The 21,477-nt window shown below is 37.5% G+C and overlaps 2 protein-coding genes across 3 annotated transcripts; both read left to right on the top strand.

The window, feature by feature from the left end:
- Window positions 1-602: 602 nt before the first annotated feature.
- On the top strand, window positions 603-9,702 carry LOC113114161 (atlastin-3-like). The gene is made up of 14 exons (XM_026280954.1): window positions 603-706; window positions 1,903-2,130; window positions 2,317-2,451; window positions 3,731-3,835; window positions 3,924-3,974; window positions 4,294-4,350; window positions 4,871-4,963; window positions 5,064-5,202; window positions 6,338-6,465; window positions 6,549-6,605; window positions 6,695-6,766; window positions 7,806-7,997; window positions 8,093-8,332; window positions 8,434-9,702. Exons 2-14 carry the CDS (start codon window positions 1,927-1,929, stop codon window positions 8,500-8,502), a joined length of 1,542 nt encoding a protein of 513 aa, XP_026136739.1. The 5' UTR covers window positions 603-706; window positions 1,903-1,926; the 3' UTR covers window positions 8,503-9,702.
- Window positions 9,703-12,087: 2,385 nt separating this feature from the next.
- On the top strand, window positions 12,088-20,777 carry LOC113114163 (cofilin-2-like). Of its 2 annotated transcripts, none has more exons than XM_026280958.1 (4): window positions 12,088-12,158; window positions 17,136-17,434; window positions 17,686-17,762; window positions 20,444-20,777. In XM_026280958.1, the coding sequence occupies exons 1-4, from the start codon at window positions 12,156-12,158 to the stop codon at window positions 20,560-20,562; spliced, it is 498 nt and encodes a 165-aa protein (XP_026136743.1). In that variant the 5' UTR covers window positions 12,088-12,155; the 3' UTR covers window positions 20,563-20,777. The 2 variants fall into 2 exon arrangements, with proteins under 2 accessions (XP_026136743.1, XP_026136741.1); XM_026280956.1 differs by lacking the exon at window positions 12,088-12,158 and adding an exon at window positions 12,643-12,765.
- The last annotated feature ends 700 nt before the right edge of the window (window positions 20,778-21,477 follow it).

Below are 21,477 nucleotides of genomic sequence, written 5' to 3'. Positions count from 1 at the left end.
GTAGAATCAATTTATGAGTGCATGCAAAAATGTCCCTTCAAAAATTATTAATTTGGTGCATGTGCTATAACAAACATATTTAACTCAAGATCTGCATAAACCAAAGGCTGTTGTGTAATGTAGTAATGTTAAATGAGATGTGTGTTCATGGGTGCTGGCTACACCAAAAGTGAAGCCTGCCATACCAGTGTGACTCATTATGGAAAACCTAGAAGACACTCCCTAGATGTCGTGCAAAACTTTTTTGAAAAAAAGGAGGAAGTATTGCTTGTACCATTTTCATGTTGGCATGAGCTAACGTTAATGTTTTTAACAGCATTAGCTTACTGAGTAACAAAAACAGGTGTAAATATGCGCACAATGTAATCAGAGAGGTGATATTTAATTCATATTAAAACTAAAGATCAAAATATTGTTTCACGCTTATAAATCACTAGGCTCAATAATATTTACGTCCTCTGAATGGACCGTAGCAACAAACGCCTCTTGTCATGCTAGGCTGCTCTGGGTTCTTTTGGATGTTGTAGTTTTTGTGGCCTTCTGACGGTTGGAGTGCATTCGAATTCGTTTCCAACAAAACTACATTTCCCAGCAACACGCGCGGTGGGACGTTCCTTGACGAACAAAGTTGTGTTCATTAAAACTGCAACGTTCGTAATCTGAAACGGAGCCAGTGGAAGGTCTGCAGTGATAAACGAAGCATAAGGTACTGGAAATGATTGGTTGCTGTCAAAGACGATAAAATGTAAACTAGCTCAAGACACACTTAAAATGGCTTACTTTAGTTTCGTCCATTTCTCAAATATGTTGTCGGTTTGATTAAAACTCCTCAATGCTGGGGCGAGGCGATAGTAACCAGCGAGTTTTATGTCAGCAAGTTTGGTTTCATATTGTTATCATATACATGCATCTTGTAAGATGTTGCCAAACAAACAACTTCTGATTCTTTTATGGAAAATATTTCATAAAGGATCTGGAACTGAGCCAGTCAACGACTGGAGGCGCATGCACTAATGTTTCAGATTTACTCATGAATATTTACTATGATTTAATTAGACCCGGGCCTGTTTCATAAAACAAGTTTACCAAATAAGCCATGCTTATTTCTGTTAGTCTTAATTTTCTGTCCGTTGATTTGGTTCAAAATACGTCAGACTACATGAGGCTTATCTGGTAAACTCGTTTTATGAAACAGGCCCCCAAACAAAATCTGAAGCCATTCTGAATGCGTTTAATGGTTGACATTAGCAAGTTCATATGTGCATTTATTATATTTGACATAAGTTTCTTAGTGGCAGTTGCCACGTTTCTTATTACTACATGCAAAAGCATGCAGTACTGCAAGAATCTGTAATTATTACATATACTGTTCAGAAACAGTGAGGGATTCCTGACATTTCTCAGCAGGTTTGTCTGTAACTACCAGACCTCACCTTCTTTTTTTTCTTTTTTTTATATTCATCATGTCTATTTTATTCCTCAGGGTGTGTTGTTTCATTTATACAAATATATGTGTGCAAGCTCTTCCACTATATGTAGAAGTCAATGGGTTTGACTTTTCCACAGCGGTGTTGATTGCACTCATTTGCCCACGAGTGAAAGCGGTCTGAATGACTGAAACAATGAATCACATTCAAGCTGAAGTCTGTCAGCGGAGAATAGCATGCTTGAACCTTTTAGCTGGCTTGCCACATCGCAATTTCCCAATAAACTCTGTCCTGCCAGCCAACAGCGCCAGTACTGTCTCAATCATGTCTCCCAGATATGTGATTTAACACACTGTCTTTGATTTCCAACAGCTAGCTGTAAAGGTCAAAACTAATTGTGGCATGCACTTGAATATGAATGTGACCTTATTTTATTGCAGCCAATGAGCTGAAACATTTTTATTGTCGCCCATAGTAAGCGTGTGATATAGGACAGAGGATGAGGGGCAATCCTGGGCCAGTTCAGATCGTGACCGTCAACAAGGAGGAACACTCCTTTGAACTGGACACAGAAGCGCTTGGTAAAATTCTCTTGAAGCCTGAGGTTCGAGATAAGGATGTGGTGGTCGTGTCTGTCGCCGGTGCCTTCCGAAAGGGGAAAAGTTTCCTTTTGGATTTCATGCTCCGATACATGTATAGGAAGGTCAGAAGAAAAACGTTCAATATTCAGATCATGTAACGCAGCACATCATTGAATAATAATTTACCCATTTTTAAGATTACACTTCCTAATATAACCGGCTTACTGATGGTGTACTGCTTTTGAGCAGGAAGCCAGGCATATTTATTCCCACTGTTAATTCACTTCTTATTATTTTGTCCTCTCCAGCCTGGTGAGGACTGGCTTGGGCAGGAGAATGAGCCTCTTACCGGTTTCTCCTGGAGAGGAGGATCAGAACCAGAGACCACTGGCATCCAGCTATGGAGTGAAGTTTTCATTGTGCGGAAGAAGGATGGAAGTGAGGTAACAAGCACATAACAGCAGACAGCTAACCGTGTTCGTGTGGTCTTATTCAGAACTGGTTAAAGGTTTTACTTCCATTTTTTTAAATAACAAAAAACTAATGATTTTCATGATGGTTTTTGAACATCTGCTTTCTTCCACTAGTGCAGTCAGTCAGAGTTGTGAACTTGCAGTTAGTATTGAGAGAGAAATAATGCATTGGAATGATGGGTAACATTATTATGCACAGGTTAGATTGTGAAATCTGCATGTGAAAGTGTTCAGAAACATCTTTCTGTGTGAAAGGGGATCGTTTCGAATGTGTTGTTGGAAGAACTTTTCTGTTTGTAGTATAAAGTTGTCATCTAAAAGTACCATAAAATGTATTCTTACTTGACGAAAAATTGTAGGATCAACTGAAACCACACGCATGCAAAAAACACACATTCTGGGTGGCCTTATAATTGTGTTATGATGAAAATTATATTTCATCTTAACATGATTAGAATTCGAATATATGCGTAGTTAAAATTTAATTTATATTTCATCTTATTTAGAAAACTTTAACTTCACTAACATTAAAACAAGGTTAAGAACAAATATGTGTGTAAGCGTGTATTGTGAATTAGGCATAATTTTTTTTATTTTTATTTTTTCCTGTACTTATAAATATGCAATAATCCACTCAATTGTTATTGAATGAGACCCATTGTTTCTCTTTGTATCTATATATTTAATATCTGCTTCTAATTCACACTAGGTGAAGGTGTCACAAAACAAATAATTTGCAGTGTGGCCAGTTTAGTCTGAATGAATGATTATGACCAGGTTATTTTGAATTAATCGGTCAAAATCAGCTGGAGCAATTACTGAATTAAGATCTGTTGTAGTGTTATGTTATATTTAGGTGAAATTCCTCACAGTTCGTGTCACTAGTGGAGCATGTTTGAGATATGGTAGGAATAAAGAACTGAAGGAAGAACTAAATTATTAGTATTAGCCAGTTTCAGTTCCCCAGAAATGTATTACAGCAGTTGCATTATCAGCTTTACTATCGTATTTCTTATCTGGTGGTTCATGTCCAGTAAGCAGTCTGCCCTTGCAAACATCCAGATTCATAGTAAGTTAATGGTTATGTCACTTGCTGTCAAGATTTTATCATCTGTCATCTGGCTTAATGCGCGATGTTTTTACAGAAAACATCAAATTACTTTTTCACAATCTTGAATCTCTTCCGGTCACTTTCTCTTGAGATTGAAGAACCATTGTATTAAAAAGAGCATTTTGTTTTTCTCTGTAGGTTGCTGTGGTCTTAATGGACACACAAGGAGCATTTGATTCCCAGTCCACAGTGAAAGACTGCGCTACTATCTTTGCCCTCAGCACCATGACCAGCTCTGTCCAGGTTTCCACAAAGCATCTCTACCGTTTAGCCACAAATGATTTAAAAGAAGACTGGAATTGTTTCACAAATCCTTTTTTTTTTCATGTAGATATATAACCTGTCACAGAATATTCAGGAAGATGATCTACAGCAACTTCAGGTTAGTCAAATCACAACTAGCCAAGAATACAGCAGTCTCAATCTGAACTGATTTATCTTGAGACTGTCCTGCGATTTTGATCTGGAGAATTGATCATTGTCATTTATTTCATGTTCTTACTGTGTATTATGTGGAACAAGCCCTACGCATGCTAAAACCCCATGAGAGAGGTTGTCTTTTTAATGCATTGCCATTAAATTATTGATGCATCTGTTTTTAACAGTTCCGTACAGTATACCACAGTTATATGTTCTTTTTTTCTTGTTTTAAACTGTGGTTTTATTCTTTTAATGCCGTCTGTCATTTTTGTTTTTTGTAGCTGTTTACAGAGTATGGCCGACTGGCAATGGATGAAATCTTTCTAAAGCCTTTTCAGGTATGAACACACCTTGTTTATACTGACATTGTAATCACCTCTGTTTAAATGTCTATACCTTTAGTGACGCGTGTCATCTGTGCTCAAATTTGTATTACAAATTTGTGGTTTTTACTAAGCATTCATTTAACTTCATAAGCACAATAACCTCAGGACTTAAAAGAAATGTGATGAAACCAAGTTATAGTGATGGAATCAGATGGTAGTATCATGGTATATTTGAAATCTTATATTGGATGATCATTTTTATATCCCAATGTATTTATATCTGTAACCAGAATAATAATACTGTGGTAGTACCAGGGATAACATTGTCTGAGAGCTCAATATTATATAAAAAAAAACACCTATGCGTTTCTACGTCTTTCATTTTTACTAAGCATTCATTTAACTTCATAAGCACAATAACCTCAGGACTTAAAAAGAAATGTGATGAAACCAAGTTATAGTGATGGAATCAGATGGTAGTATCATGCGTTTCTATGTCTTTCATGCCGGCTCAAATCTTTCTCGCCTGCAGTCACTTATGTTCCTCATCAGAGACTGGAGTTTCCCGTATGAGTACAAATACGGGTTTAAGGGAGGAAGTGATTTCTTGGACAAACGTCTGCAAGTATGTGACTGAGAATGATACTCATGTTTGGTATGTTCAGTTGTGTGTGCCTGTGTCTGTAGTGATATCTCTGTTATGTGTTTTTACTGGGGATGTTCAGGTGAAGCCGACACAGCATAAGGAGCTTCAGACAGTGAGAGAGCACATTCACTCCTGTTTCACCTCCATATCCTGTTTTCTCTTACCACACCCTGGCCTGAAGGTGGCAACAAGCCCCGCTTTCACGGGACAACTGTGTGGTATTAGACTTCATTCATGTTTTACTACACCTATAACCTAGGGATGGGCACAACTACCTGAGCATTTAATAGTGCCAGCAATGATCCATTTTAAAAACTGTATTTAAAAAAAGAAATCTAACATTTTTACACCAATTTTCTGATTTCAAAGCACTTTGTTCAAAGTGCCCATCCCTAATTCTGCTGGTACAAAAATGACATACACTGCTGAATGTTTGGGGTTGGTAAGATGTTTCTAATGTATTGGACGAAATCTTGGTTTGCACATAAATGAATGCATTAACTAATATTATCTAACAATGAGCAATGCATTTATTACAATATGATTATTAATCTTTTTTAACATTAATAAAAGTAAAATTTTTCATTCTTAGTTAATTTTAGCTTGGGTCCTTTAACTAATATTAACAGATAAAACTTTGGATTTTAATAATGTATTGGTTAATGTTGCAAATAATATGAACTGAGATTAATAAATGCTTTACAAGTATTTTTCAATGCTTATTCATGTAACTAATGTAGTTAAATAATGTTAACAAATGGAACCCTATTGTAAAGTAAAATGTCTCAATGTATGCTCACTAAGGCTGTTTACTTGCTCAAAATACAGTGAAAACAGTAGTAATATTATCACAGCTTAAAAATTAATGTTTTCTATTTCATGTATTTTGAAATGTAATTTAATCATGTGATTTCCACCTGAAATCATTATTATACACACATTTGCATCTCAAGAAACATTTTTATCACAGTTGAAAACGGCTGCTTAATATTCTTATGGAAAATCGTTGTACCTTTTTTCAAGATTATGTGATGAATATAAAGTTCAAAAGAACATCATTTATTGAAATCTAATGTCTTTGTAATGTTTTAATAACTTGCACTGTCACTGTTGATCAATTTAATGCATCCTTGCTAAATAAAAAATATTTAGGAAAAAAAAAAAGAATCTTGCTGACCCCAAATAATAGAGCAAATCATATTTGTCAACACTCCACTTACTGTTATCTGCATCCCTCAATCTGAGCTTAATTTTCTTTTTTACATCTCACATTTACATCTTACATTTTATACTAACATTCTTGTTATTTGTGTCCTAACTCTCTCTCTCTCTCTCTCTAACTATCGCTCTCAGATGTGGCTCCAGAGTACAAGGAGCAGTTGCGTGAACTCATTCCCAATCTGCTGAAGACGGACGAGCTGGCTGTGAAGGAGATCAATGGGAATAAGGTGACCTGCAGGGGCCTGCTGGAGTACTTCAAGGTGAAGCTCACACCTGGCTTATGATCATCTTGATCTTTGTTTGGTTAAACAGCATTTAATTTTTTTTTTTTTTTCACTGTCAGGCATACATCAAGATATATCAGGGAGAGGACCTTCCACACCCTAAATCCATGCTCGAGGTAACAATGCCGTTTTACTGATATTTGGTATTCATATATGACTGGTCACAATATGTCATGTTGTTGAATGAATGTTTTGACTCATTCAGGCTACAGCAGAGGCCAATAACCTTGCGGCTGTGGCGTCAGCAAAAGACCAGTACTACAAGAATATGGAGAAGGTTAGGCTGTTACACACTCATTATACTGTATGAACAGTAAATACAGTTCCTTTTAAAAGGTTAATGCATATTATTGCTGAATGAAACCAATACTAATACTACGGTTGTGCTGATAGACAATAGTAGCGTGCATCGACTATAGTCTATCACCTTGATGATATCAAGACGATGATTATTATTATTATTATTATTATTATCATCAGTCTAGTAAAACTGTCTAATTAATAGTTGGGCTTTGTTCAATAGTATTTCTTTTTCCACATTTTAATGTTATAACCAGGGTTGCAAAGGGGTGGCAAATCCCTGGAATATTCCCAAAAATCCTGGACATTTTCCAAACTTAATGGAATATTTCTGAAATTTACTGGAAATTTCCCACCTTTTTGCAAGCCTAGTTATAACCAATCACACACGATTCTGTGGAGCTTATGAACGCAATGGCCAATCAGAGGTGTTCAGATGAGTCATCGCACAGATGAGTTTTGTTGTTCCGTGCACGCGCTTGCTAACTGAATTCTCTCATCATAAACAAAGTTCAGATGTATGTGTGATATAATTGTAAGAGATGTGTTCATCATACAATGTAGATAGCTTCACTTCTTTTAAAGTGCAAAAACTTGCGATAGTGATGATGTTGTTTGATCATGTAAATGTTCTCCGTTTTTTTTTCTGTAGCTGCTATTTGAATAACTGAGGAAATGTATGGATTATAATTAGTAACTTGCAATGTTTCTTTTAAATGATGTTATACTATTTCAGTCTTAATAAAAAAAAATATTTTATATATTTAGATAATAATTACACTAACATTAGACTGCTTTAGCCTTACCCTGAAGTTGATTCACTGAAGTAAATATTTTTTTTAATATTAGACCGATAGTATGGTGTATCGGCAATCTCACAGGCTGATGATAGAATGATATGACTATGGGGCATATCGGCCAACTAATGCACATTTTTTCATTTGCATTGATTAACAAACCCAGTATCCATTTAATGTCCTTTTATTTATTTTTCACACATCCCCGCTCACTGTTAGGTGTGTGGTGGAGATCTGCCTTACGTGGCTCCTGACTCACTGGAGGAGAAGCACCGTTTCTTCCTGAAAGAGGCCCTTCATCTCTTCTCCAGCACAAAGAAGATGGGTGGGCGGGATTTCTGTCACCGTTACCAGGAACAGCTGGAAAGAGAGCTGAAAGATATGTGGGAGTCCTTCAGCAAACACAACGAGGTAACAAGTGAAAAGAAACAGCATTGAAAAAATTAATGTGTGAAAAGTATTTAAAAACGTTTTCTTCATTTTATGAACACTTGTTGTCTTTGCAGTCCAAGAATGTTTTTAGTGCTTTCCGGACACCTGCAGTGCTGTTTGTCCTGGTCTGCCTCCTATATGTTCTGTCAGGAATTTTATTCTTCATTGGCCTGGAAACTATTTCCTTTGCATGTGACTGTGTAGTTGGCCTGGCCATGATCGCTATGCTGACCTGGGCCTGTATCCGGTATTCTGGCCAGTACAGAGAAGTAGGCACAGTCATAGACCAGGCTGCTGGAGTAATACTAGAGCAGGTACATAATATTCCTTTAATTATACATATTAATATATATAAATTTTTAAATAAAGATTAAAACATTTACTTATGTTGTCTAAATTCAGTTTTTTTTTTCAGGCCACAGATGTGTTAAACAAGACAAGAAGCCAGGGTCAGGTGGCTGCACAACAGAAAAAGACGAGATAGCTTCTCATTCATACGAGATGTTAACTGCACATGCGCCACCAGTAATGTTAAAAAATAATGCATATCTCGAAACATAGCACTTCAATTTCTACTTCTAATGCAGACTGACTCATTTTGTCAGATTATCTTAAAGAAGATTTTTAAATATAAATACAACACCAAATATCACAAACCAGCAGCTGTTTTTTCAGGGACCGGTATAAGATTTAGCGCAAGGGCTAAACTCTCCACAGAACTGCATTGATATGTTTACAGTTGTTCAGCCAAAGACATCCTCTATAGCAGGTCAGGGTTGTATAATGTTTAGATTGCACTTGTATTGCACTCAGTAGACATGTAACCTGTTTGTTCTCTTTAGCCAGGAATATCTTTGCACATGAACTGCCATTACTTCACTAAGGCATGAGCTTGATAAGATGTTTAGTATTAAAAGCGTAACTATATTATGTGATCTTTGTACCAAATTGTGGCCTTCTATGCATTCCATCTTGTACACATCTATGATTTAAATGGGAGCTTCTGTCAGTAAGCTGTTTCACTTGTGTTGGGTTTCATAATCAGGGTAACAAACATATATTATTCCATCCCAATGTACATGAGTGCTGGATTGGTTCTGTTCACTTCCTCTTAACTGCTGGCATGTTGTTGGGTGTTCAAAACCATCCTGATACTGTCATCAACATGGACTTAAAGTATTGATTGAAAAGCTAACATTAAATGTTCATCAGTGTCTCTGGGAAAGCTCGCTCATTGTGAACTGTTCTGTAATCAGGTTCATATTTGCTAATCTTTAGTGAACCCCTGATTTGGTTCTGTTATTGGCATGATTTGAGCACTGTTGAGTCTTATGACTTTCCATTTTTAATTTTTGTCCCATAACATTCCTTGTATGATGTGCTGGTGAAATAGCATACCTGGAGAATCCAGAGTACCTGAAATCATTTTTCCAGGTTTTTAAAGACAAAGAAAATATGCATTTGTCCCCCAAGGAATGTCTGTAAAGTGTATTTGTGGCACTCTTCTTTGTTGCATTCCACCAGATCCTTAGTTGGAGGCTTTGACTGTGTTACCTTCACTTTTTCAACCCAGTGGACCTGCCTAAACTGACCTACCTGGGATCGTTCTCTGTCTCTGTATATCATTTTCATTGTTACATGCACTTTATATATATCCCAAAAATAAAGCTATACGCATGCCATACACTGATGGGTCGTCTTTGTATACAGTTAAAAGGCAGAAATGTGAAGAAGGTTCAACGTTTGTACACTAGGTGTCAGCATTGATTTAAACTGAGAGAACGTTTCAGTGAGCATCCTGGCCACGTTTGAACATCCGTTCATTTGCATCAGTCTACAAATGAACAAAAGCGAGTAAATGGAACCTTTGATTCACACATTATTCTTTCACTGCGAACTGTAGATAATAAAGCATGTTCTGTGCTCTTTGGTAAGCGGGACGCATTCTTCCTTCTTTGCAGTTTCATTCTTTGCTGCTGTATACCGCTCCCACTAGCGTGTGCTGTGAATGTTTCCTATAGAAATGAAATGTTCTTGTTTCCTTATATGGCGATCGGAGTCGCGAGCCGCCTGATGTGCGCGTCTCTGGCTGAAGCGCGCTCACGACTGTCACCATTTGCTTCCATATTTGGAAGCGAGTTAAACGAGCCTTAAAAGGGGGCAGAGACCAAACAAAAAGGGTACGACTCAAACGGCAGCGTGCCCTGCGAGCCACCAACGAGTGTTGCAATCAGTGTGGTTTGTGTTTCGGTGCAGAATTTAGTAGTATAACAGCACCTTTCATATCACTTTACCATGTATGGGGCAGAAAACTCTAAAGGTCCAATTGTTGTATTTTTAATGTTGGTTGTTGTATTTAAATATATGTTATACAAAGTTCGTGTTTAATATATATATATATATATATATATATATATATATATATATATATATATATATATATATATATATTAATAATACATCTAATGAATAATTATAAGGGTACATTTTTCAAAATTGATATTTAACATCTGAAAGATTAATAAATAAGCTTTCCATTGATATATGGTTTGTTAGGGTAGGACAATATTTGGATACAAGTATTTGAAAATCTGGAATCTGAGGGTGCAAAAATAAATACATAAATAAATTGGGAGAATAAAAAAAATCGTCTTTAAAATTGTTCAAATTAAGTCCTTAGCTATGCATAATATTAATCAAAAATTACATTTTGATATATTTACGGTAGGATACACCCGTGTTACTTAAAACGGATTTTTTTGGTCCAGCAACGGTCACATTTTCCTATGCTCAGAACTCCAGCTCCCATAACACCCAACAAGCGCGTGACATGGACGCGCGTTCCCATCGCTGTACGGCTACGCGCAAAAGGGCGCGCCCGAGTGTTGTATCAAGTGCGCGAGAGCGAAGGACTGCATCACAGCTCATTAGTGGTGGAAATTATGATTCTTTCTAGAGATTCGTTCATTTTCAGTTCGTTCACCAAAATGATTCGTTCAGAATCGTTCACTGATTCGTTCAGTGACCATTTCTTCGTATTACACAAAATAAGCCAGCAGATGGCAAAAAAAAGTGTATTATGTGTCATGTCTTAAGTCAACGAACGTATTCACTTGTTACAAAAACTGATCTGGCTTTATTAAAATGTGTTTATAATCGCATTCAATATATAAAGTCTAATTAAGTTGTTCAGATGAACAAAGCACAAGGTTTTCTTGCCTAATTAGCATTTTAATTGTTTGGTCAGACAGTTTGTATATTATATATTCACATTCATAAATCGGGGATTAAACATGGAGTTGCTAAATATCAAAACGAGCGTATGTGCACAGTACAGTACCTATAACTGCGCTTTGCATTTTTGCGAGATTGACATAAATGGCAGACTGACCACCGGTTTACTCTCATTCATTTCGTTCACGAACGAGATGTATCCGTTCATTCAGCTCGTTCACGAATGACATGTGTGCCAGTTCAGTCATTTCATTCACGAACGAGATTTACTAAATCATTCAACTCGTGCACGAACGACATGTGCTTTGCCGATTGAGAAACGTGATTGGTAAACGGTTTGCCAGAATATACCCTGACCATCAGGTCAGTTATTTCATTCACGAACGAGATGTAGCCTATCATTCAACTCGTGCACGAACGACATATGTGCCAGTTCAGTCATTTCATTCACGAACGTGATGTATCACCTCATTCAACTCATTCACGAACGACATGGGTACCAGTTCAGTCATTTCGTTCACGAACGATAAGATCTCTAGATCTCGTTCAGACTCATATGAAACTCGTTCATTGAAGGGCGTATTCGTTCACTACATTCAACAAATCACATACTCTGTCACATCTCATACTCGAAGGCTATTGGCTCGAGGTTGAGTAATTCTTTGACAGGATGAAATGGTTGTTACCCGGTTCACTGAGCTGCGCATGCGCTGCTTATAGCGCCGCGCTGCTGTGGAGGGAGGAACTTCACTGAACGAGAAATATGAGTCAGTGGATTACGTGAACGAGAACGATTCGTTCACCCAAAAGATTCGTTCAAAAAGAACGATTCGTTCACGAACGACACATCACTACAGCTCATTCAATTCGCATCCAGACGCCGACTAGCAGAGATACACAACCATGGTATGTCTGCATTTATGCAATGCTTATCCAATGTACGGCTAGTTTCAGCGTGTTTGAAGAGTTTAATTGCTAGTTTGTGGGTTTTGTTGGTTTTTAATGTGAATAAATAATATGTAAATCAAATCCGTTAATAAACCCCTACGCCGACTAATAGCTGCAAACCGGTTTCCTTGGTTGTTTTGGCAGTGTCGTTTAACCGTCTTTATCAACAAACACGTTTATCCACGAGGTTCTCGATGGTTTGATGGGGACTTCCGCTGCTCGGCTGCGATGAGATTGCCAAAAACGGGACCCTAAACAACTGGCGCCATTTCCCCGCTCAGCTTCCTTTATTTCCATGAGTCGAAGGCCCAGAAAAGGCCTCGCTGTTTTTCATCACACACTACGTACAGGGCCTATCGCTCCACATACGATCGCATCGTTCGGGGAAATTCGGAAAGGCTGTGAAGAAACCGTTGTCCGCGTGCGTGTGTGTTTAACCGCGTTTTTCGTTGGCCAGATGATGCCATTTCATCACTCTGTCCTTTTGTCTGATCACGGCCATCCGTCAAAAAACACCATCGCTCCCATTTGCCGCACCAAAGGGTTTGTGGGCGTGTGTAAAAACGTAGGTTATTACTTTTTAAGACCGAGTCCTCGCGCTTTTCGTCTTTAATACGCGGTAATTTTGGGGAGATTTTGAGCACTTGCACGAACGCTGCAATCGCGACCCCACCCTTCTCCAAGCGCAGATGGTGTTGGTTTATTTAATTTTTTTTTGACAAAAAAAGTAAGCTCGACTGGGAAGGGAACGTGTGTTCGGTCGATTGCAATTGAATTTCAGACAAAACAAACCCAAAAATACTTAGACTGAAAGAAAGTAAACAGAGAGTTTGAAATCCGTTACTTGTGCATTTGCGTATTATCAGGGAACGTGTGCACTGCTGCACTCTTCCTGGTTGGACGTAACTTTGATGAACGCGACGTTTTATCTTTTCTCGACGTCTTTGGTTCTTTTCATAATTGCTGTTTGTAATTTTAACGGCATTTTGTCTTTTTTAAAAGCACATGCCGTTTCACTAGCCTGTGACGTGCAGTATTTTGTGGATATTAAGAAATTGTTTTGCTTCCTATTTAATATTTGAGCTTTCGCTGATGCTTGCTTCGACTTTTCTGTAGAGATAAGAAATACTTGTGAAATGCTTTTCAGGTTGCGTGTAGGATGAAGGAAATGCCGGTTCCGGTGCGACCAGTCTCGGTCGCGTGGACAGTATGCGACGTCATAGGCCACAAGCGACGTCAAAATCTGTTTTGTGAGAGGCATGTGACCAAACGCCTTATACAATAGTTGTTTTTCTTTAACTTATTAGCTCTTTTCATTTGAGGACCCAAGACGTCACGTTTCCTGTGTCACAGCTCTGGCTCATTTCTCTATGTGGGTTTCACTTCTCCATGAAGTGGATGACTTACCAGCGACCTTGTACTTAAAGGGATAGTTTACCCAAAAGTGAAAATTTGATGGTTATCTGCTTACCCCCAGGTCATCCAAGATGTAGGTGACATGACTGTTTCTTCAGTAGAACACAAACAGATTTAACTCGAACCATTGCAGTCTATCAGTTATATAATGTAAGTGGATAGGAATCACAGTTTTGATAGGTACAAAACATACACAAATTAAACAGTGCGGCTCATGATGATACATTAATGTGTAAAGACACAAGACGATTGGTCTGTGCTAGAGTTTTTTTTATTTTATTTTATTTTTTTTTACACTTGCACAGACCGATTGTTTTGGGTCTTTACACATCAGTGTATCATCATGAGCTGCAGGGTTTAATTTGGTTTTGTTTTTTTGAGTCTCAAAGCCATGTTTCCCATCCACCTGCATTATGACTGACAGACTGCCATGGTTTGTTAAAAATCTCCATTTGTACTCTACCGTCCACTGAAAGATGTTCATGTTGGAAGAATGAATACCATCATTGTAATGTAAAAAAAAAAAAAAAAAGGCCAACAACTCAGGGAATGAGAAGAGGGTAGCATCTTCTGCTTCAAGTTTTTGTATTACATCACACAGTGGTGTGTGTGAATTCATGGCAGTATTGATAAAGCACAACTCCCTCACACCTTCAGACTGCCATGGTTTGAGTTAAAAAAAATTCCATTTGTATTCTACTGAAGAAAGTCACCTACATCTTGGATGCTCTGGGGGTAAGCAGATAAACATCACATTTTCATTTTTGGGGAACTGTCCCTTTAAACTTATAATTTAAGACTTTATTTTGCACTTTAATATTTTGACAGTAGATGACAGATACGGCGGGAATTGCTTGTTTACTTGAAGATCTAGAATTTGCATTTACTCATCCAAAACAAGCAGCTGTATTAATTAAATGTGTATTTTAAAGAAACATGTATGTATTACCCGAAAAGTGATAGTTTATTGTTGAAAAGGTGTGGGAATCCTAATTCTCCTTTTGGCCTTTTTTGAGGATGTTACTTAATGAGGAGTCTTAACATCTTCCTTTCATTCATACCCCAAGCAAACCTGTTCCACCCATTAGACGTACGTTTCCTGTAAGTGGGTCATTTAAGGATCTACCCCGCAAGGCTCCTTGTGTCCACCTTTTTACATGTCCTCATATGCTATTCAGAAGCTGGATAAGTGCTAGAGGTTTAGGTTTCTAGCCTTTTTTTTAAAGGGTTTTCTCATTCCTCACTTTAAAATCTTAGGAACTGAAATGTTTAATCTCTGGTTATAGCAATGCAGTGCGAGTCATTGAGCCAGGTTTCTAATGGAAGTCAGAAGACCTGAGTAGGTTTATGGGGTTGGTGTGACCGAGGCCATTTTGATTTTTTTTTACAGAAGAATCGTTGTTTTGTGATCTAATGCTGTACACCAGCTTTGTATGAGGTTTTTTTTTTTTTTTTTTTTTTTAACAGTGCACAGCAGAAATGAGTACACCCCCTCTGAATGAACACAAAAGATGTATTTTCTTAATGATCACTAATATAATTCATGGAAAGATGGCAAAATTGAAATGTATTAAAAATACTTAATAAAAATATATACAATATTTTCTGTAAAATAATTAGCTAATTTAGTTTAAATTAAGGATTGCAGAAATGAGTACTGCCTAGATTTAATTAAGCAAATGTATAATATTCTAGTTATCCAGAACTTTAAAGTATGCTGCTCTGATCTTTCTTGGCACAGAATGCAAGTTCATGACAAATTTTCACATCTGTCCTGTTCAACTCCTCAAGGATGACCTCCTTAAATGCTCTGGTCTTTAATGGAGTTTTGCTCAGCTCGTCTCTACAGAATCCCCCACAGCTGGTCAACAATGTTAAGATTGGGTGAAATGCATGTCCACTGAAAGATTTTCACATTGGTAGAATTAATACCATCATTGTAATTTTCAAAAAATGGCTGATAACTCAGGGAATGAGAAGAGGGTAGCATCTTCTGCTTCAAGTTTTTGTATTGCATCACACAATTGTGTGTGAATTCATGGCAGCATTGATAAAGCACAACTCCCTCAAACCTTCAGCACTCATTCGTCCCTATAGAAGGGCTTTACTACCACTGAACGTCACTGGGTACCAAGCACTCCTCCAGCAACACCAGAACATTTTGGATGCTTTTGGATCCAAAATGGTTGACTTGGTCTCTTGAGACTAGAGTATGGATTACCAGAAGTCTAGATTTTATAAATATGGGCCATGGTTAAATGAGTTTATTGTTCTTTGGTAGTTCCAGTGGTGATGACATTCATGCATGTCACTTTTGCAGGCTGCATCTTACTCTGGGAGATAAACAGTCACTCTTTTCACAGCTCTTGTTGGCTCTGAGACACATGCATGGGATTTCTCCTGCTCTTTTTCTAGTAAAAAAAAAAAAACTCCCCACTAAATAAACTGAAAATTGAAGGCCTGATTATTTCAGGGGCCTTGTCATAAGTCCATTGTTTTTGAATGATGGTGTTACTTCTGCTGTATTTCAACACTTATAATAATAATAATAATTAAAACAATAATTTGGTGTTCCTCTTATACCATTGTCCTCTTTTGTGCTAAGAAACAAGTCTCCTGGCAGTTCTCTCCCAAGTGGTTCCACTGCTGCCAGCATTTTAGCACTTTGATAAGAATCTTATTTTCCTGAAAAAAATTGACATTCTTTGGTAACTGATCAAGCAGACTTGTTGGAACATATCTCCATAGAACCCAAACATGTTTAAGTAAGAGTTATTGCTGAATTTAAGTTTTAGAGGGGTGTACTAATTTATGCTGTGCAGTGTGTGTAATTAAAATTTAATTACATTTTATGCATTTAGCAGACACTTTTATCCAAAGCGACTTACAGTGCATTCAGGCTATCAATTTTTACCTGTCATGTGTTTATATATATTTGATGCTCCTGCATTAAATCAACTATCAGCTCAAATCGTATCGGCTGTTAGGAGGAAGTGGCCAACCTTCCCTCTGTTCAATTGTGCACAAGCATATCTGAGCTGTCATGGGACCAGGAAAGAAAGGTGCTCTGTTCAAATCAGCCTTTTTTTACTTTATTTACTTATTTATTCTGCGAATAGAAACCAAGTCCCTGCATTGTTTCATTCTCCCACAGAGGGATATTTAAGTTTTTATTTGGCTTGACTCGGTCCACTGCCCTTGAAGTGTGTATGGTCCTGTCTCCCAAGTTTTTTTTTTTTTTTTTTTTTTTTTTCTTCACTTACATGACATGCTGTCTTGCATGACGAAACCTGCCGGCCTAGTAATTTAGAATCATCTGGACAAGGTTCAGATGGAACCATCCAGTTTTGTCAAAAAGGCAACAAGTTTAACTAGAACAGACAAAGCAGGTTTTTTTTTATTTTATTTTTTTTTTTATATCCCGTTCATTCTCACTTTTCACCCACATATCCACAAATCTTTGCTCATCAGCTCACTCACTTCCCTCACCTTATCCTGTGTGTGTTTGTGTACTCGCAGGCCTCCGGAGTTACAGTGGATGATAGTGTGGTGACGATCTTCAATGACATGAAGGTCCGCAAGGCTTCTGCCAACGAGGAAGAGAAGAGCAAGAGGAAGAAGGCTGTTCTCTTCTGCCTGAGTGATGACAAGAAGCGTATCATCATGGAGGAGGGCAATGAGATCCTGCAGGGAGATGAAGGAGATCCCTACCTTAAGCTCATCAGTATTCTTCCTCCTAATGATTGCCGCTATGTTCTCTATGATGCCATGTATGATACTAAAGAGTCTAAGAAAGAGGACCTGGTTTTCATTTTCTGGTAAGTCTAAAGAGCATCTGCATGTGCTTCATGTAGTTCCCAGTCCTGTTCCTGCTGACTTTAGTTCCAACCCTGTTCTGATACACCTGTCTGTAATGAACAAGTGTTCCTGAAGGTCTTCATTAGCTGGTTCAGGCATGTATGCTCAGGGTTGAGCTGAACATCTATAGGAACAGAACTGGGGCCCCTGATATAGACTTGTCAAATGCTTGCATGAAACGGATGATCTGATCTCCTGTTGTATTGCACAGGGCCCCAGAAAATGCCCCACTCAAAAGCAAGATGATCTATGCCAGCTCCAAGGATGCCATCAAGAAGAAGTTCACAGGTAATGCCAAAAAAATAATGCATAATTTAAATTTGATATAAAATTAACTTAGTTTTGCTAAATTATGCATACCCTTGATAAATATGATCAAAAGTGGCTGTGGAGATTAAATCTGCATTGTTTATCCACTTGATCTTTCATTTAAAAAAAAAATATATATATATATATATATATATATATATATATATATATATATATATATATATATATATATATATATATATATATATATATATATATATATATATATATATATATATATATATTAGGGGTGTAACGGTTCACAAAATTCACGGTTCGGTTCGATACACTGATGTCACGGTTTGGTATGGTACGTTTTAGATACAGCAAAATGTAAAAACATCTCAACTTTTCAGAATGCTGCAAGCGCACCGCGGGTCATGTGACAAGAACTAACCAATCAGCTTCATCCTTTCCCGTAACAACGTTGAAAGCTCAGCCAAGATGAAGGAACAGCTGATCATAGTTGTATATGGATTGCGATTTTGAAATAAATTTAGTAGCAGAGCTAGCCTACTGCAAGCGATTTTTAGAGCTGCAAATCTATTTATCCTTTGCTGAAATTTCCACGTCTTCATGGAGAGAACAGCATGTCATTGTTGCTTAGCAAAGACAGACGCCTCATGAGCGCTTCTGCCCGAGCGCTTTGGAAAGGAGGAGAAGGACGCGCCTAGCGTTTTCCACACATTTTTAGGCGCGATATGTGAACGGCCCCTAAGGCGCTCACTCAGCACGCGCTGAAGGCTCGTTGCAAAATGTCTAATGCATTTAACAGACCAGAAAAAGGAGATCCTCCAATAACCAACAGGTCTGGTGTTTGGGTGCACTTTGGATTCCCTGTAAGCTATAATGGTGATGATAGAATGAATGGTAAATAGTAAGGTCTCATATCCGCGGCTATAATGTAAATGTAGCCTACCGATCGCCGCAGTGATGTCTTTTGCCCTGTTTGAATCAGTTGGAAATGTCTGTCCAAATGCTGCGGGGATAGTTTGTTGTGTGTATGTTTCTCCTTTTTTTTTCCCAGATACTGACACACTAAGGTGATGTCGGCGTAAATGAGTTGACATGTTTCAAGTATTCCCGCTGGTGTACCCTATTGTCATGTAGCAGATGCGAACGCTGTTTTTTTTTTTTTATCCACCACTCTTGCCATCACCATTATAGCTTACAGGGAATCCAAAGTGCACCCAAACACCAGACCTGTTGGTATTGGAGGATCTTCTATTTCTGGTCTGTTAAACGCATTGGCTATTTTGCAACGAGCCTTCAGCGCGTACTGAGTGAGCGAGCACCTGACTGAATAGCCTAACATAAACGTATAAGTTGGTGTTTTTTTTTTCTTCTTCGGGGGTGTCAGGGGCGTTGCCTGTTACATCGTTTGGGTTATTGGGCTACCTTGTTGAACGCATATCATATTTCACTTTTTTTTTCAATTATATTTTTCAAATATAATTAATTAGTTCAACGAACCGTTCGGTACATGATGCGTACCGAACCGAAAGCCTCGTACCGAACGGTTCAATACGAATACACGTATCGTTACACCCCTAATATATATCTAACCTTTTTAAGTGGGGAAAAAAAGGAAAGTGGGGAAAAAATCGCATTATGAAAATTTCTCTTATACAGCAAGAGATGAAACAAACAAAAATAATAATTTGCTTTTTAGCAGCAAAAACCTAAGATGAGTTTGGTGCACACAGGGATAAAAAGTACCTTATGTACAAATAAAAAAAAAAAAACCCTAAGGGCCCATTTTTCTGCTGGAGATCCTGGATATCTTGTTCAGATAGATGGCATAATGGATTCTATAAAATACCAGTGGATGATATTTTTTTTTTTTTTTTTTTTTTTTTTTTTTTTTTTTTATTTAAACTGACTGACCATCTTCAAACAGGACAATGATCCACAAACCAACATCAAAATCAAACAAAAATGGGTCCCTGAGAACAAAACCAAAACAAGGGTTCCCTGAGCTGAACCCTATAGAAAATGAGTGTGGTGAACTGAAGAGAAGCGCCAACATCTGAAGGGTCTGGAGAGATTCTGTATGAAGGAATGGTCTCTAAACTCTTCAGGCATTATAGGTGAAGGCTCAGAGCTGTTCTCTTGGCATAAGGAGGTTGCAAAAAGTATTGGATGAAAGAGTGATTAAATGATGTGTATTAAAGAAAAATATTTTTCATAATGAGATTTCTCTCCCATTTTAAATTCTTATTCTCCAGTGAAAGGTTATATTTAGTACATTTTTTAAATATCTAAAGAATTGATGCAGATTAATTTTCACAGCCTTTCTTTGATCATGTTTACCAAGGGTATAAATAAATTTGAGCACAGCTGTAACTCCACTACTGTATATAATTTAGGGTTTAACTAAAATCTGTTCCTTGAAATGAATGTTAACCAAATTGTATTTAAAATCTACTATTGAGAGAAAAAAAAAAACTTTTAAATAAAAACTATTAAAAACAACAAATGCCCCAAAATTTCTAAAATAAAACTTACAATGGGTACTATAATACCAGCTAAATGATTCTAAAGTAAGCTTTTTTTAAATTGAGCTGAATTGAAAATTGAAATATGGATGCATTTTTTTTTTCTATAATTGAATATGTAATTGTGAAATGAGTAACCGTTTGGCATGTCTTGTTTCATAGGTGTCAAGCACGAGTGGCAAGTGAACGGTTTAGAGGATATCAAGGACCGAAAAACCCTTGCTGAGAAGCTCGGGGGAGCATCAGTGGTGACTCTCGAGGGCAGGCCTCTGAACGATTGAGGCGGACACATTTCAGGGGTTAGCTGGTCATTCCAACACGGGTGGGGCAGATGGGCCAGGACGACTGTTTGTGGGCCATGGGGTGGGTTAATGTGGGTGGAGAGGGTTGGGCAAAAGTGACAGTTTCCAAACTCAACACATGGCAAAAGATACTGGCTGTCATTCCAGTTCACACATACAAAGATCAAGAACAAAAACATAAAAGGAAAAAAAAAGATAAAAAAAACAAGGATGATGATTATTAAAACAAAGTAATATAACTGTAAATGTGTACTGGCAGGTTTTTGTTCTTTCTGGGTTCCATTAGATTGTTGAAAGGAAAGAGTGATACTGCAGCCATTACAAATCAGCTGTAAAACATACTGTTAATTAAGATTTTTTTTTTCTTTGTTTTGTGCCACCGCCAAATGTCTAGTTACTTTTTTTTTTTTTTTTTTTTACCATTTTATTTTTATAATAAGCGTGTGTGTGTGTGTGTGTGTGTATGTATGTTGTTAAAGACTAGGTGTAGTACAAAATTTACTCCAAAATCTCACAACTTTGTCGGTCCATTCTGGGAGCACAATTTACTTCCCCCTTCCCTAGTTTGTTTTATTTTGAGCTCAAGTTGTTTTAATGATTCCGTAATATTTCCAAATGTAATTCAAAACCATGGCACTGGTGTCAAGAAATTGTACACATTCCTTCTACCTGTAAAATCTGGGTCCTAGTGAGTGAGCGGTCTGTTGATGAATTGGATTGAGTGGACTGATGGACACGTATTGTTTAGATGGGAGCGATATATTTGGGCAGCCTGTGTACAGAGCTTTGATGGATATTGGTCAGTGGATGTTTTGTATCGTCTCCTTATCTCTAATAAAAAATAAAAAAAGCACTAAACAACTGCTGTGTTCCAACTGGTTTGATTCTTCATGT

The sequence above is a fragment of the Carassius auratus genome, chromosome 14, assembly GCF_003368295.1.
Source record: "Carassius auratus strain Wakin chromosome 14, ASM336829v1, whole genome shotgun sequence".
Lineage (NCBI taxonomy): Eukaryota > Metazoa > Chordata > Actinopteri > Cypriniformes > Cyprinidae > Carassius > Carassius auratus.
The sequence above is the reverse complement of the archived record's forward strand: the minus strand, read 5'-3'. Positions and strand labels throughout refer to the sequence as shown.